This window comes from Mus pahari, chromosome 1, assembly GCF_900095145.1.
Source record: "Mus pahari chromosome 1, PAHARI_EIJ_v1.1, whole genome shotgun sequence".
NCBI lineage: Eukaryota > Metazoa > Chordata > Mammalia > Rodentia > Muridae > Mus > Mus pahari.
This window is the reverse complement of record NC_034590.1, coordinates 69438005-69454626: the sequence shown is the minus strand read 5'-3', so window position 1 is coordinate 69454626 and position 16622 is coordinate 69438005. Positions and strand designations below refer to the sequence as shown.

Here is a 16622-nt window from a genome sequence, read left to right as displayed (position 1 = left end):
TCAGATCTTGTTATTGGATGGTTGTGAGCCACCATGTGGTTGCTGGGATTTGAACTCTGGACCTTCGGAAGAACAGTCGGGTGCTCTTACCCACTGAGCCATCTCACCAGCCCTGTGCATGGCTTTTTAGTTCGGCTTCAAATAAAACTTGAAATGTCAGAAATATTTCTTATATTAAAATTTTTTACTGCATTTTAACCAGGTGTGGTGACACCTGCCTTTAATCCCAGCACTCAAGAGGCAGAGGCAGGTGGTTCTGAGTTCAAGGCCAGCCTATTCTACATAGAAAGTTCCAGGTCAGCCAGGGCTACATGGTAAGACCCTGTCTAAAATGAAAAAAAAAAAGATGCTACATTTTAAATAAACTTGTTTTTATTTAACTTGTGTGTGTGCGCCTATGCACGCAAGATCTTGCACACATGCTATGGGGCATGTGTGGAAGCCAGGCCACAGCTTTCAGGATGCAAGGTTTCTTCCTTCTGTGTGGACCCTAGGGATTGAATTTAGACTACAGTGCTTGGTAGTGAGGTCCTTTACCTGCTGCGACATCTTTTCCAGCTCTGCTTGTCATATTTCCTCAGTTAGGATGCTTTCTTTATAAACGTGTGTTTTTAAGTCAGGTATGGACACACGTATCTCAGCACTAAGGAGGTGGAGGCAAAAGGGTCAGGATTTAAATTTAGTCTCAAAACTGGCTTCATGTCTCAGAAACCTACAGTAAAACCTGAAATGAAAATAGTTTGTCTTTTTCTCAAGCCACCTTTTCCTTCTGACCTTTTGTTTGTTGTTATAGCATTGCCATTTTCAAGCATTTTGCAGAATCTTTCTACAGTCAGTTACTAGGTTTTAGCAAATAACTCTTTAGGTTAGGATTAAAGGATTTTCTTAGTCTGACCACAGATTACTTCTGTTTCCCTTTTACTCTGTTCTCTTACATGTGTGAAGTAAAACCTTCATAATGTCTACTTGTCATCGGTCTAACATACACATGTCCTTTTTAGACTTTGACTTTAATCACTTGAGACTAGGGACCTCACTTTACACCTACAGTATTTAAGTAGCCCCGGCACCCTGCCTCTATTGCGCTAGTCGGTTGGTTTGAATTAGTGGCTGTCCAACTACAGACCGTTGTACTGCCTTTAATGTAAAACTCTGAAAAGTAGTTATTGTTACTGGAAGTTACTGAAGTAATGAGAAACCTTCTCAGTTTTTTGCTCTCTGTTCCTTTTGCAGGAGTTCATCCTTCCACTGTCTACAGAGACACTTCTTTTCCTGATCAAAGCTGGTTTTCCCAAACCAGATGATGCGTTTTTTTCCTGTTGCTCTATCACTATATGTAAACCGTCATGATTGCCCTGAGACATTTGCAGTTAAATACTTGAGGGCAGAACTTAGCACTATTCAGTATATGTGTATTAGGACTCAACACTGATTTGTTGAATAGAATATTTCATAAATATTTTATTGGGGCATAAACATTTTATATAGTGAATTCTAAGATGGTTATTCCTAGTACCATTTTTGTAATCTTGACTGGCTCTAATCATAGTTGAAATGTCTTTCTTGGAACTGAGTTTTTGCCTTTGGAGAATCGGAGCATTGTCTTTTGAAATACTGCATAGTGTTCAGTACACACTCGACCCACAGGATGTTCACACTCAGGCTATTTCAGTGGAATTAGACATTTCTGCTTCATTTACTCAGCCCTTTCTTCTACATAAGGCTTCCTTAAAAAAAAAAAAAAGATTTCCTTATTTTTATTTTATATGTATGGATGCTTTGCCCCCGTGTGTGTGTGTGTGTGTGTGTGTGTGTGTGTGTGTGCGCACCATGTGTGCATGGTGATCAGGGAAGCTAGAAGAGATGCTTCGGAACCACTATGTATGTGTTGGTATTTGAACCTAGGTCCTTTGGAAGAACAGCAAGTACTCTTAACTGTTGAGCCATCTCTTTATCCCTTTATGCCTCCTTTTGACAGAATTGTGGACACTATGAACCAAGTGAGACTACTGTTTACATATTGTGTAGTTTGAAGTCTGCAGGTGTATCGTCTCATTAGTTAGCCCACATTTACTAGTTTCTGTTTGTATCTTTATGCATGTGTGTGCATGTGTGTGTATTTGTATATTCCTTCACATGCATGCATAAAACAGAATAACCTCAAATGTTGTTCCTCAGGCATCATCTACCTAATTAAAAAAAAAAAATCTGTTTTTTAGATAAGTCTTTATTTGGGTAAGGTCTGTCACCTAGAGCTTGTTCACTTTAGTAGGCTGGGCTGGCTTAGTGGCTGGCAAGCCTAAGGGGTCCTCCTGTCTCTGCTTCCTTCAACACTGGGGTGATAACTATATACTACCATCTACCATATCTGCTTATTTATTTATTTATTTATTATATGTAAGTACATTGTAGCTGTCTTCAGACACTCCAGAAGAGGGAGTCAGATCTCATTACAGATGGTTTGAGCCACCATGTGGTTGCTGGGATTTGAACTCAGGACCTTCAGAAGAGCAGTCGGGTGCTCTTACCCGCTGAGCCATCTCACCAGCCCCATATCTGCTTTTTTTTATTTTCCTTTTTCTCTTTTGGTTTTTCAAGACACGGTTTCACTGTATAGCCCTGGCTGTCCCAGAACTCACTCTGTAGACCAGGCTCACCTTGAACTCAGAGATCTGAGACTACCTCTGCCTCCTGAGTGCTGGGATTAGTGAATGTGCCACCCCCTCCCAGCTTTCTCTTTGAGTTTATTAAGTAGATTTTAGGGATCAAACTAAGGTGCTATCACCTCTCCTGCCCATATTTCTTTGAGTCAGTTTCTTGCTATATATCTCAGGCTGTCTTCGAACTCTCCATCTTTCTGCCTCAGCCTTGTGAGTGCTGGCACATACCACTAGACTAATTAGTTATTTGGATGGCAGATTTTTGTGTTTTATTTGCTTGGATGGTAGTTTTTGTAGATGTAAAGATCTAACATGCCTGGCTAGATTAAATATTCTTCAGTAATATATTAGAGATTTTCTTTCCTAAGCATTTTTTTTTTTTTTTTTTTTTTAGATTTATTTATTTATTTAAGCACACTGTAGCTGTCTTCAGACACTCCAGAAGAGGGCGTCAGATATTGTTACGGATGGTTATTAGCCACCATGTGGTTGCTGGGATTTGAACTCTGGACCTTTGGAAGAGCAGTCGGGTGCTCTTACCCACTGAGCCATCTCACCAGCCCTTTCCTAAGCATTTTATACCCTTGACTTCAATGAGACATTTTATAACATAGCAATATAAATGATGAACTTGACACTTAAATCTTTTTAGCTGATAACATTTTTTTTAAAGGAATTTTAAATTTTGCATTTGGTCGATTTGGGATTTCTTTCTCTAAAGCTTAATAGTGCATAGCCACATTATTCAAAATTAAAGGTTTCTCTTGATAAAATAATTTTCTTTTTCTAGAACTGGAGGCATATGCTGGAGTTATCAGTGCACTTCGGGCACAAGGGGATCTCACCAAGGAAAAGAAAGATCTTCTTGGAGAACTCTCAAAAGTCCTTAGGTAATTTGTCATGAAAGTTTTGGTGATGTGACTTGAAGTCTCAATTTGTAGGGTTTACTTCTTTTCACTCTCAAATTGAAGAACAGTTTGTTGGGTACTTAGAGGCCCTATTCTAGTTGTGTGATTGCTGCTATAGAAAATGGGAAAACTTAGTCTCTGTTGTCTAAGATAATCAAAGGGTTTCAGGCAGAGAGTTACAGGTGGGAGGTCCTTTGACATAGGCGAAAGAAGAGCTGGTGCAGTTGAATATCAGGATGTAGAGTGGCATTATCGGAAGAAAAAGAGATATAAGCAAGATACCTCAACATGCAACTGGGTACTAGTGATAGATATAGTCGCTGCCTTAAACCTGCTGACTCCTTTATCTGAGCTCGGGTGGAGCTTGAAGTCATCCAACAACTTTAGTGAAAGGGATTCCTTGGTGCTTTGTCTCCATCCATTTTTATACCTTGTGATTTCTCAGAAAATGTTCTGCTTAACTCTTTTGCTTTCTACATTTAAAGTAATTTTGTTGTATTTTTAGAAGTTAAGATATGCAAGAGGCTCTTATTAACATTAATATAGGAGTGTAATTAAGATTCTCAGCCTTAATTTTGTTATTTATGTTCCTCGTAAATTCTGCTTTTAGTTCTTAAGTGTTGTGATCCATGGTATAAATTTAGTGTTAAGTACTAAAGAATATAAGAAGAGTGGTATTTACTTTATTAGGTATTTATGAATATAATGGATGTCTTTAAAAATTGTTTCATTTATCAGTGTTTAATATATATACATTTTTACCATTGGTAACATAATGTAGAAGGCAGTAGCTAAAGTTGAGTCACGTTTCATTGCATGTACTCACAAGAAACAGTATCTGGCCACTCTTACTGCTTTTATTATATTCATTGAACATAGAATTGTTAGATTCTTCAGCCTTAGCAAAAGACCTTAGAAGACTTTCTTCTAAGTGCTCAGTCCTCCTGCCAGCAGTCCTGAGATAAGGAGGTCCTTGAGCGCCTGTTTCTATGCTAGCTAACAGGAAGTCTTGCCTGCTCTTTCATAGATGGGAAAATCTGCGTAGCGGGTTGTTTGTCTTTCTGGGATTTGCAGATACATAATCCTCAGTTACACAGAACCAATATGAAATCTTTCCTATGACTTTGAAACATTTGAAGATACACATTAGGCAAAGTAATCCTCAGCCCCCAAAAGATGTTGACTTAAACATTAATAAAAGTGTAGAGAAGAGCTGCCTGCTTGGCAGAGTTCTATAATGGCTATTTTTTTTCATAGCATCTCAACAGAGCGCCATCGTGCTGAAGTTCGGAGAGCAGTAAACGATGAACGGTTAACAACAATTGCACATAAGTAAGCCATTAGTCTACCACCCCTGATTTTTAAATGATGTAGTATAAAATAGTTTTGAGACAGTCTTCCTTTTGTGTGGCAGGTCCCTGAGCCTTTTATCTTAATAATATCTCTGTACTCAGAGACCCTGCCCATAGCAATTACTGTTTATTCCATTGATTACTTTTTGTTTTTGTTTTGCATTTTGTTAGGGAAGCTTAAAGTACTTAGGTCAAATCCTATTACAAGGTAATCTCTGTATAATCAAAGACCAGGAAGCACAACTCAGTAACAAAGAAGTGTACTTCCTAAAATTGAAAGGTGCTTAGAGGCTTCTTGTAATGGTATTTGATATAGGTATTGCTTTATAAATAGGCATTATAATTTTTATATGGCTTTAATTATTTCAGATAGATATTTCAAGTCTTAGAAAAAATTATAAAATATATGTTCTTTTTAAGAAATATAAATATAACTTAATGTACTTTAAAAAGCAAACACAATAAAATGATGAAGACTTCTTATGAGATTGTTTTCAGATCATCATAGCTGAGAGATTGGGTACAGGGTGGTAGAGCACTGAGAGCAGAATCAGGCATTACTTATAGAGAGGTAGTGCCTCCTGAAGAACAGAAAGAACCAGGAAGGAATACTTTCAGTGTTAATAGAAATATTTCATAAAACGTTAAAGTATCCTCCGTTTGTTTTAACTTTTATGTTTTAATTGACATAAAACTAAAGGAAAGAGAACTCAGTGCATTATCATAATGTGATGACATATGACATTTGGCAGAATTTGAATTGATTACATGGTCTGTTGGCTTCTTGTACTTCACTGTCCCTCATTTTTGCTTAACACACAGAATGGGGTACTCACCTCTTTAACAGTGTAGTTTGAATGTTTTGCTCTTTGTTCTGTAAGTTTGAGATTCTTCATAGACTTGTATGGTAGAAACTTAGAAGTTCTCTGTAGAGACGGCAAGTATTTCATTGTCAGGCTAACATAGTCGAAACATTCAAATTTAATGTGTCCCTTTTTGAATTTGCTTCAGACTTTTGAATTGGAATACTTTAAACTGGGTCTGGATTCTGACTTGGGGACTGGTCATAGGAAACTGTACGCTAGATAATAGAAAATGAATAGATGCATTCAAGTGGTATTATGGGGCAATGAGTTGTAAGTTGATGCGTCAGTGTCATTCTTAAAGGATAACATTTATTTAGTCTCCTTTTCCTTTTTTCCCCTTTTAAGAATGAATTTATCCTTATATTTGGGTGAAAGACCAAGTTACAGGTATGCAAATAGGTTATTATTATTTCAGGCTTTTTCTTGTATTTATTTCCAAATTGACGCTCTCAATTATTCAGGGGCACATACTCCATTTATGAATTAACCATGCCCCTTGCTTCTCCTCTTCCCTCCTCACCTTCCTAATCCTGCCCGACCTTTAGCCATTTTCGCTGCTTGGGAATATCTCTAGTCAGAGGGTGGGAAGGGAGAGGAGGTGAAAGTTTTAATAACTCATTTCACTACTTGTTAGTTGGCCTGAAAAAAAAAATGGGAACAAGAATTTACTAGTATTTGCTAAAATAATTTTTGGATAATATGTGGATTTCTTTAATCTATGTGACCTCTCCCTTTCCTTCCTCTCTCCATTAGCATGGATAATTGAGAGTTGGCTTCTATTCACCTGTTTTCTCTGCCCTTCCCTCTCTTTCTGATTTCTTTAATATATGAATTGCCTTTTTTGAAAAGAATTTACTTCAGTATATAATTTTTAAAAAAGCTTCTTAGGTCTTTTTCCACTCCGATTTTAATATTTATTTCTTACTGTGGTTTTAGTTTAGCTGGCTGTTGTATTTATTTGTTGAGCTAAGAGTTAGGGAATAAGGCTTGGTGACACTTTCTTGTCCTCAGATATAGCAGTGGGGCCTAGACCTGAAGATGACCTATGAGGGTTTTAGTCAGTGAAAACAGCTAGAGGAATGTATCTGAGCTGACTGTATCCCCTCCTCCTCCTCCCTCCCTCCCTCCCTCCCTCGAAATTGCTGTGTGGCTCTGAAAGAATGTACTTGAAAGGGGGTGGGAAAGCTGAGAGGATCAAGCAGGAAAGAAGGGGAACAAAAGGAGTAAGGGGCCTGGACCAAGAGAACTGGGCTGAAGGCCCCTGCTCCAAGGCTTGGCTGGGAGGGTGCTTGTCCTTTGTTACTGTATCTTGAGTTCTTAGTTATGACAATATTAATGCTTCACATGTTTTGCTTAGCCCAGTCCTCAGCGTCTCTACAATTAGACTAAAATGATAGTCTGGAATATCAGACCGTGGCACTTCTGCCTACTGTCAGATATTCCTAGAATGCTGTGCTGCCGTGTGAGGATGCAGCTTTTCTTAACTGCTCCCCATTGTAGCTTATTAGTATGTGGCTTTCTTGGAGCAGGGAGCAGAGCAGGCTCTGCATCTTCCTTATGTTCCTTGGATGACTAGAGAGGCAGGCAAGTGTGCATACTGAGGGGACCTGTGAAACCCTCAGGTACAATACTTAATTTCTAAATTTACTTAGATGACTTGTTCAGCTAACAGGTATTTACAGTCTTATCACTAAAGCAAATAGGAACTTTTGACCTAATTCTAACATGATACTTCATTTCTCATTCACTTAATATTTGAGCATGCTTGCATGAGTGGACATTTGGAAGATATAATTCTTCCTAAAAGTTGCAGTTGTGTCTTTTTGCACTGCAAGCTTCATCTTTTCCGTAGCATATGTCCATGTGCTTCATATTTTTAAATTTATAATAACTGCTACCATTTAAATAATACACCAGGTAAGTGTAGAACTCACTTTATTTGTGTGGTAAATTCATACCAAATAGGTTTATCAGTGATAGTCTAATAAAATGGTATCAGAATAGGAGTGTAACAAGAAATGCTAGCTTTTGGAAAGTTTTCATTTAACAGTTAGTAATGCTTTTCTGTCTTTATCTTGTCTACTATTCTTTGTTTCTGCACTAGTATTAAGATGGAGCTTATATTCAAGAGGCTCCTGATGCCTCAGGACGTCCACCTTTCCTTCTCTTCTGTAGGATTTGCTTTAAATTACGAAAGAGTTTGTGTATATTTTTATAGTAACACAACTGGATTCTTAAACTGAATCCTTTTTCTTCTTTCATTTCTTTCTTTTTTGAGACAATGTTTTGTTTCAGTGTTTTGAAACAGGATTTCACTATATATCCTTGTCTGGCCTGGAATTAACTATGTAAACCAGGCTGACCTTGAACTCACCAAGATTTACAAGATTGCTTATTTTGCCAAGGGGTGCTGGGATTAAAGGCTAAAGGCCTGTGCTATCATGCCTGTTTTAAATCCTTTTTAAGTTGTAATTTATTCTCTTCAGCAAAAATTGGCAGTAATTAGGCAATAACTCTCATTGGTATAAAGTCAACCTGCCCATAAAACCCACAGGGAACTTTTATCCTTTATGTTTATGATATGACAAATAATTACAGGAGCATCACACACGCTTGTGGAAGGAGACCTTTATTAGTTGTGTGGCCTAAGGCAAGCTACTTAACTTCTGTGTGATTCGGTTTCTCATTCTAGAGAGTGGAGATGCTGATGCTATCAACTTCATAGGATTGTTGAGAGAACTGAGTTAAGGCAGTAAGAGATGTAGAGCAGTGCCTGACATGTAACATGCCTGCAGTTGATTTTAACAACACCATCACTGTCAACATCACCACCATCATCATGGAAGTACTTCACTGCCCACTGACAAAGAATTTGGGGTCTGAATCTGAAGAATCACTGGATATAAAGTCTAAAGCTCTAGTCTGGGCTATAGAATCTGTGGTTTCACGAAACTTCTATTTCTAATTTAGTGAAGAAAACCAGTTGTTTTTAGATTAATTTTAAACCTTGACACTAAACATGAGGATGTTTCATGAAACTGAGTGAGAGATATGGCAGCTCTCTTTTGAAAAGTATTTTAACCTCTGGTTTGCTTTCTGAAACAAAACGTTCTGAAGAAGTTTAAGGAAGAGAGACTATTTAATGTCTTAGAGAGGGTTCAGTTGCCACAAGTGCCTTTTAGAGTGCAGGGTATACCAGATAAATAAAGTAAAGTAAGGATCCTCAGATCTGCTCTTAAAACAACAACCACCACCACAACTACCCCCCCCCCAAAAAAAAAACAACCCAGGAAGGGTAATAATATAAAAATACAGTGAATATTATCAGTGACACCTGCTGTTGTATACAGCTGTTTTCCATCTTACTAACTCCTCTCGTTTACTGCCTCAGTTTTCCATGTTTTAAAGCCTTTAGAATCTCTGGCCATGCGGGCAGTTAGGGAATTTTCCAAAGATTCATTGAACTTCATCCTTAATTATAAAGGAAAATCTGATTCTTAACACTCAATGCTTTTAGTTTCTTGAAATAATTAAAAAATAAATTTTAAAAGTTAGAAATATTTATTTTCATTCACGAAACCCAATTTCATAAGTCAATGTCAGTTTTTATTTTCAAAGCATAGAAAAGAAGTGTCTTCATTATAGGATTCAGATTATAGAATAAAGTGTGTAGGAACCTCAGTGTGTGGCATTCCTCGAGTTTAAATGTTCCTAAGTTTGATCTTGCTTAGAAAAGAAGCTTCTCCAGAATTCAGGGTACTTCTGATAATTTAAAAAGCTGTGTTTGTCTGACTCATTTTTTAGCAACTGTGAACCCTTGTAGCAGCATTTTTTCTTTTATTTAGTATGTCTGGACCTAATAGTTCTTCAGAGTGGTCCATTGAAGGACGTAGATTGGTACCACTGATGCCCAGGCTGGTTCCCCAGACTGCCTTCACTGTAACAGCGAATGCTGTGGCCAATGCAGCTGTCCAGCACAACGCGTCCCTTCCCGTGCCTGCAGAGACAGCAAGCAAAGACGGTGAGTAGGAACACCACTGTAGAGATGAAGCCGCTCAGGGCTTTCCATCTGTTTACAGTAAGTGCTTAAAAACTATGAGATCCATTTTTTAATCCAACCAATGTCTTTGATTCTTAAACTAGAAACTGCCAGATTTTCAGTATCCACCAAAATCAAATTTCTTTACTTCAAAGGGAAATTATGTTAATTTGCAAAAGGTTTGTCAGGCTGAATTTCTGACATCAGTGTATCTTTTGTTTTATTTTGTTTGCTTTATTTTGTTTTGGGGACCAAACCAAACACTGTATCCCAGGCTAGACTCAATGTTGAGGTAGTCCTTTCGTCTCAGCTTCCCTTTTGCTGAGATTACAGTCATGCCTTATGAATGTCTCTTGTTAGAGGTGACTGGGAGGACTTAATGAGTGGCATTAGAGAATAAACAAGGTGAAAGATGTTGAACTGATAGCTTCAGAAAATAAAACTGTTTTTTTGTTTTGACTCAATGGTACACTTAGCCTCTGGCCCAGTCAGTGAATACTTTCTTACTGTTACTTAATCTAGTAATTGACCTGCATTAAAAGTCTTTGAGTTGTTTTACCAAGGGTGATACTAAATTCAAGAGTATGTTTAGATCAAAAGCAGGTCTAAAAACAATACATTTGCCAGATTATTTTGAGATATTGCTTTGTCTTGTCTAGTAGTGGGTTTTGAGAAGAGTGACACACTTCACTCTTGTTTAGGCTTGGCTTTATGCCAAAGGAAGCTCTATTTTTCAGGGAGACAGTTAACTGCACATACTTAGTAGCCTCTCCTGGATTGCTCTTTTCTTTGTTGTTGGCAGTTATATTTCTTCTCTCCTTTTACCTTTTCTTCTTGCTAGCTGGTAGAATGGGAAGAAAGTTGGGTTTCTAATAGTGAAGTCAGTGTTTGGATCTAAGTTTGTCATTTCCTAGCCTTGTGACTTTCAGCATGTCTTAGCATCTGTAAATCATGGATTCCTTATCTTTAAAACGGGATATAGTGTGAGAATTGGTGACAGTAGAAAAATTTAGTGCCTGGCTTACCTAATTCCAGGCTATTGTTGATGTTCCTAAGTTGTGTCCTTTCACTGAATGATAAGGAGGTTGAAGTCTGATGTCATTGTTTAGTTATTGTTATACCACTTGATTGGCAAATGACAGATGAATTAGTTTATTTAAACAGACTAGCTTGGTTCTCCTACTGTAAGCATTTTTGGGGATTTCTGCGATTAGGGAGATGTTACATTCTCCCATCATTGGTGCTGCTGTTTGTATTAAAAAATACTACAAGTTTGTGTCTGGTGTCCAGTTCTTGCCATTATGAGAAATTATTTCTCTTTTTCTCAGTAAAGTTTTAAACTTGGTTGCTTTGTACCTACATTCTTCTCCATTTGCCATTACCTGTTGATAAGCCTATAAATACTTGGGAAAGACCATTAAGTGATGATTTTCAAAATAGCCTTTAACCTTTGAGTGTAGTACTTAGCATTAGCATTTAGCTTCTGATCATATGAAAATGATGAAGTTGGCCTGCAATAAAAGTACTTTCTCTGTATGTCTGGACAGTTGCGGTGGAAGTTAACAGCAGACTTTTTTTTTTTATCCTTCCTTCAGTAGTGGTTTGCTATTCCTACACAAGTACCACGTCTACCCCAACCTCTACCCCTGTTCCAAGTGGCAGCATAGCAACGGTTAAGTCTCCAAGACCTGCCAGTCCTGCCTCCAGTGTAGTTGTCTTGCCAAGTGGAAGTACTGTATATGTCAAAAGTAAGTGATGTCTCAGTGTTACCAGGACCCTCTTGACCAAATGCTGCAGTCCAAGCTCTGAGTGGGTCTGCTGTTCTGGAATACATCATCGGGCACAAGCTGTTTTTCAGTGGTTAGTTTTTGAAGGTTCTAAAGACTTCTCATCTGTATATATGACTGGGTATTTGCTTTTTTATCAGCTTTGGGATTTGAGAAATGCCATCATTTTTTCTCTGTGTGGGAAATCTGTCTTTGGTCAGTGCTGTCCTTTAGGCATTTACACCTTTGATTCCTGCGGAACACAGACGTGAATAGGTACTGAAGGCATGTGCTTATTTGATGTTTTCCCAGAATTCCAATCTTTTCAGTCTTTTCTTGAATTCCTCCACTTATCACCTAGCTCTTACATGCAGTGACTCGTACTCGAGGCTACCTTTTATATTTCTACTTGATATAATCTTCAAAAGTTTTTATTTGCAGTTTTAAACTTCTGATTCTGTTCTGCTCTATACACTAGTCTTTTGTTTGTTTTGGAGACAGAATCTGGCCTCAGATTTGTGATCCTTCTGCTTCAGCCTCCCAAGTGCTAGGCTTACTACTGTTACCACTATACTGGCTGTATAAAACAGTTTGATGTCCTGTTTTTCTTATATTAATGTCTCTTAATTTTATTTTTAAAATTATATATTTTATTGCTGTGCTTTTAATCATTAGTATTTGATTTTAATTGGTCTTGATATAGAAATAAGAGATTTTCCTTTTAGAATTTAAAGGTGGTATTTCCCTTTTTTAGACAGGTTTCTAGGTCATTGCTAGTTCTTCATATAGCTTAACAATTGAAGTGGTAAAGACTTACATTTTATTACCAATTCCATGAGTCATACTATGTAATTTTTTAATATATGCTCTGTAGAAATTTCCTATCTACATTGCTGTATATATTTGTCACGTGAATTTTATAAAATTACAAAAGAATTGAGGTTTTAGGTTACAAAAATGTTAAGAGTTATATTGACTGTTAAGTTTTTCCTCAGGTTTCTGTAGATTTAACCAAAGTGGCCTTTAGAAATGACATTCAAGACCTTTTATTTATTTGTTTGTTTGTTTGTTTGGTTATTATATGTAAGTACACTGTAGCTGTCTTCAGACACACCAGAAGAGGGCATCAGCTCTCATTACAGATGCTTGTGAGCCACTATGTGGTTGTAGGGGTTTGAACTCAGGACCTCAGGAAGAGCAGTCGGTGCTCTTAACCACTGAGACTTCTCTCCAGTCCCTCAAGACCTGTTTTTTTACAATCATTTTCAAAACTGCTCTTAGTGAATCTCAGATATGAAGAACTATTTCACAAACTAATGTACTTTCAAATAACAAGAACTCTATCAGTTTATACTCAAAGACGTTAGTTTTATTATTCATTCACCAACTTTGTGCAAGTCACATACCAGTGAGACAGAACAGTTAGACTTAGGCCTTTTTGTATAAAAAGCCTGTTAATATGGTAGATGTGTAGACAGTTACTTTGTCATGTGGTAAGTGGTACAGAAGAGGATGTACAAAGTGCTTTATGTACAATGCTCAGAGGAGAGGTGGATTAGCTTTGCAGAAGGAAGGGAAGGCTTCACTGAGAAGTGGCTTGCAGGGTGATGATAGCAGGATGAAGAAGAGGTCTTCGAGGATGATGGTGTTCTTCAAAGAAAATTACGATATACAGACTCACCTAAGAGGGTGCTGAAGTATCTTTGGACAACGGTGAGAAATTTAGCTTGTCAAGATTTTAGAGGGGCACAGGGTTAGGGTGATGGTATTGTGTGCCCGGAAAGATAGGGGTCCTTGAGATTTGGTCTAGTAAGAATTTTGAGAGGTTAGGAAAATACAAACTTAGGGAATTTTAGGCTATGCATCTCAGTTATGAAATTTCCGGGCTTGCTGTAGTAGGAGTATAGAATAGACGTAGATTGATACAGGAGCATCTTCTAAGAGGTTATTGATAAAAAACAGGCAAGAGACAAGGAGCCCCAAATATACTAGTAGTTTAAGAAAAGAGGGTGGGTATTCAGAGAGACAGGTTTTCTGAGGGAAAATTTTCAGGTCTTAGTGACAGTTTGGGCATAAAAGAAAGGGAGAGGCCAAAGATGACACAGGTATTTAAAAAACGAGTAAAAGAGGCAATGCTAGTTTTGTGAAGGAGGAATACTGTTGTCTTTCAGGTGTTAGCTGCTCAGATGAAGATGAAAAACCCAGAAAGCGCAGGCGAACAAATTCTTCTAGCTCCTCCCCTGTCGTCCTGAAGGAAGTTCCAAAGGCTGTTGTTCCGGTCTCAAAGACGATCACTGTGCCTGTGAGTGGAAGTCCCAAGATGAGCAACATTATGCAGAGTATTGCCAACTCCTTACCACCCCACATGTCACCTGTGAAAATAACATTTACCAAACCATCCACACAGACAACAAACACAACAACACAGAAGGTAGGTGGTAGAGGGAGTGTCAGTCATTGTGTCGTTGTCATATCGTGATGTCGAGTTGACAGCTGTGTGCTAAGGGCTTACTGTGGACTTGGCTTTATGCTGGGGTGCTCACATGGCTTGTGTAATTCTACATGTGAAATATTGGGATAAATAGTGTTATTTACTTTCTAAAATGAAGCTCAGGTGCCGATTGCTCAAGATGACAGCTAGCAGATCTGCTTCCAGTCCTGGCTTTAGAGCCTTTTGTCCCTTACTCGATTCTTGGGAGTTCTTGCTTACTTCTCTGGCCTTCTGCATCTCCTTTGTGGATCACTTGGGAATGTGAAGCTTGCTAAATTGATCCTTTAATTTTCCTGTACTTTTTAATCTCTATTTTCTGTTTCCCCTCTTCTCCCTGTACCATAACTGATTGGTTCGTGATTTTGGAACTTGACTTTTTTCACTTGAACTCTAGCTTGCTGCCAGCTTTTTTTGTGAGGAAACTTAAACTCTAGACCCAGGTTTTCTCTGTGAACTAGAAGGGGCTTGGGGGAGCAACCCAGTGTTTCTCTAATCTTGGGGTATTATAAATAATATATGTAAAGATGTTAGAACACAGCCTAACATGGTTAAATGTGTATCATTGTTTTCTGTATCCTCGATTAGTATCCTTTATTACTTGCATGGAGCTGTTCATTTTTGCTGTCATACTTTATTTTTCTTGAAGGAAGGATCTCACTATTTAGTTCCGACTGGCCTGGAACCTCCTATGTAGCGTTGACTGACCTTGAATCCCTGAGCGCTAAGGATCACAGGCATCCATTAGAATACTTGGCAACCATCATATTCTATGTTTCTAATACTTCTTTCTTCCTCTGAAGATGCTCCTTATTTTTCTTTTTAAAAAATAACATCCTGGTATTTGATAGAATGATTATATTCTTTTATTTGATTATATTTATAAGTCTTTTGTCCTGGCTTTCTTTTCTTATGCTCTTTATCTTACTTGTTAGTTTTTCCTTTCAGCCTTTAAGTGTCTGTCAGTCAGCTTACATATGAAACTGGCACATTCACTGCCCTGTCCCTCTGCCACTTGTCCTTAGTTTTCCTGAACTGGTCAGATTCATCAGGCAAGAATCTTTCTGTTTTCTGCTTTGAATATTATAAACCTGCCTGCCAGTATTTTGGAATCAATTGTGGAAGGGTGCTGTGGTACCTGAGATAATAAGTCTTTTCTCATCTCAGGGACAAGAGTAATGTCTGCATCAAGGGTTAAGTGCAATTGAGTATTTAAGATGTGACGTGGAGTATCCACTTAGAAAATGCCAGCTCTTTTGCTTTGTAGAGTATTTTTGGAAGTCAGCATTTTACTAATTTGCTTATAATAATGAACTGTTCTAGATATATGACTCCACTGGTTCGCTAAAGCTTATCCATTAATATGTTGGAATTAACTGCTTTTGTTGATTTTGAAGTTTATTAAGCATAATGTTTACATTTTTAATTGATTTCAAGTAAGCATTTTTGAGTTACTCCCTTTTTTTGTAGAAAGTTTTTAGGTTTGATTTGGTGTGGTCGTGGTATGTAGGTGATGCTGGGGGTCAAACTTAGGACCTTGTATGTACTGGAAAGGTGCTGGACTCCGGAGCTGGGTCATCCTTAGTGCAACTTAGCTCTTAGTTTTGCTTTCTGAGCTGGCCTTGACACCAATTGACTATTATATAACTTTGCTTCAGGTTGTTAAACCTTACTGTAATAGTTGTAGCTACCTTCATTGCTGGATCTTATGGCTAGTTCTTTTTTCTTCCTCTTTCATTTACTTAAAAATGATTTTAGTATTCAAGAAATAGCATAGGGAAGCTGTAACTAAAATGTACCTATATGTCATCAATATTCTTTTGTTTCTATTGTGTCTTTTGTTTTTATTCATTATGTTTATAAGTAGTTGATATTATAAATTGCGCGTTTATTTTCTATTTCTCCCATAGACTGCTGAGGGTAGCTTTCTTTGGTCTGTTTTATCATTGTTCCCTAGAACTTAGAACACGGTCTTGGCTTGTACTTGATGCTAATGAATATTTATTGAATGAATGAGTTAATAATTGAACAATCAGAGAGCAGAGGTGTCCGCCCTGGAGTGCTCTCACTGCCTGAGCTGGTAAGGGAGCCATCTTTGCTCTGGTGTGCACAGGCTCCGGTCGTTGCCTGGGAGAGGGCGGACTGCAAAAGCGACACAGCTTCTGGGACAGACCCTGTTTCTGGCTCCAGAGGAGAGGTGTCCGCCCGGGAGCACTCTCACTGCCTGAGCTGGTAAGGGAGCCATCTTTGCTCTGGTTCGCCCAGGCTCCAGTCTGCACTGGTGAGAGTGTGGACTACAGAAGCTACACAGCTTTGGGACAGACAGAAACAATCTAACTTCTGGGACAGATGCTGTTTCGGGCTCCAGACATCTGGGCACCTTCCCCGCCAGAGCAGAGGTGACCAACCGGGAGGGCTCTTTCTGCCAGAGCAGGTGAGAGAGACATATTGTGTCCAGGGTCCCTTGGAGTCTAGCCTGTGCAGGTGAGTGTGCAAACTGCAGAGGCAACACATCTTCAGGGACAGGCCCTGTTTTGGGCCTA

The 16622-nt window shown here is 38.3% G+C and overlaps 1 protein-coding gene across 12 annotated transcripts in view; it reads left to right on the top strand.

The window, feature by feature from the left end:
* The window catches only part of Emsy (EMSY transcriptional repressor, BRCA2 interacting), a 70366-nt gene that overhangs the window by 5937 nt on the left and 47807 nt on the right, over window positions 1-16622 (top strand). For 7 of the 12 annotated variants that reach the window (XM_029532225.1, XM_029532281.1, XM_029532327.1 and 4 more), the window contains exons 3-8: window positions 3451-3550; window positions 4826-4900; window positions 6132-6173; window positions 9632-9807; window positions 11421-11573; window positions 13763-14022. In XM_029532225.1, coding sequence (XP_029388085.1) covers window positions 3451-3550; window positions 4826-4900; window positions 6132-6173; window positions 9632-9807; window positions 11421-11573; window positions 13763-14022 — 806 coding nt within the window. The remainder of the gene's footprint in view (window positions 1-3450; window positions 3551-4825; window positions 4901-6131; window positions 6174-9631; window positions 9808-11420; window positions 11574-13762; window positions 14023-16622) is intronic. The other 5 variants (XM_029532256.1, XM_021194373.2, XM_021194389.2 and 2 more) reach the window with 3 other exon arrangements.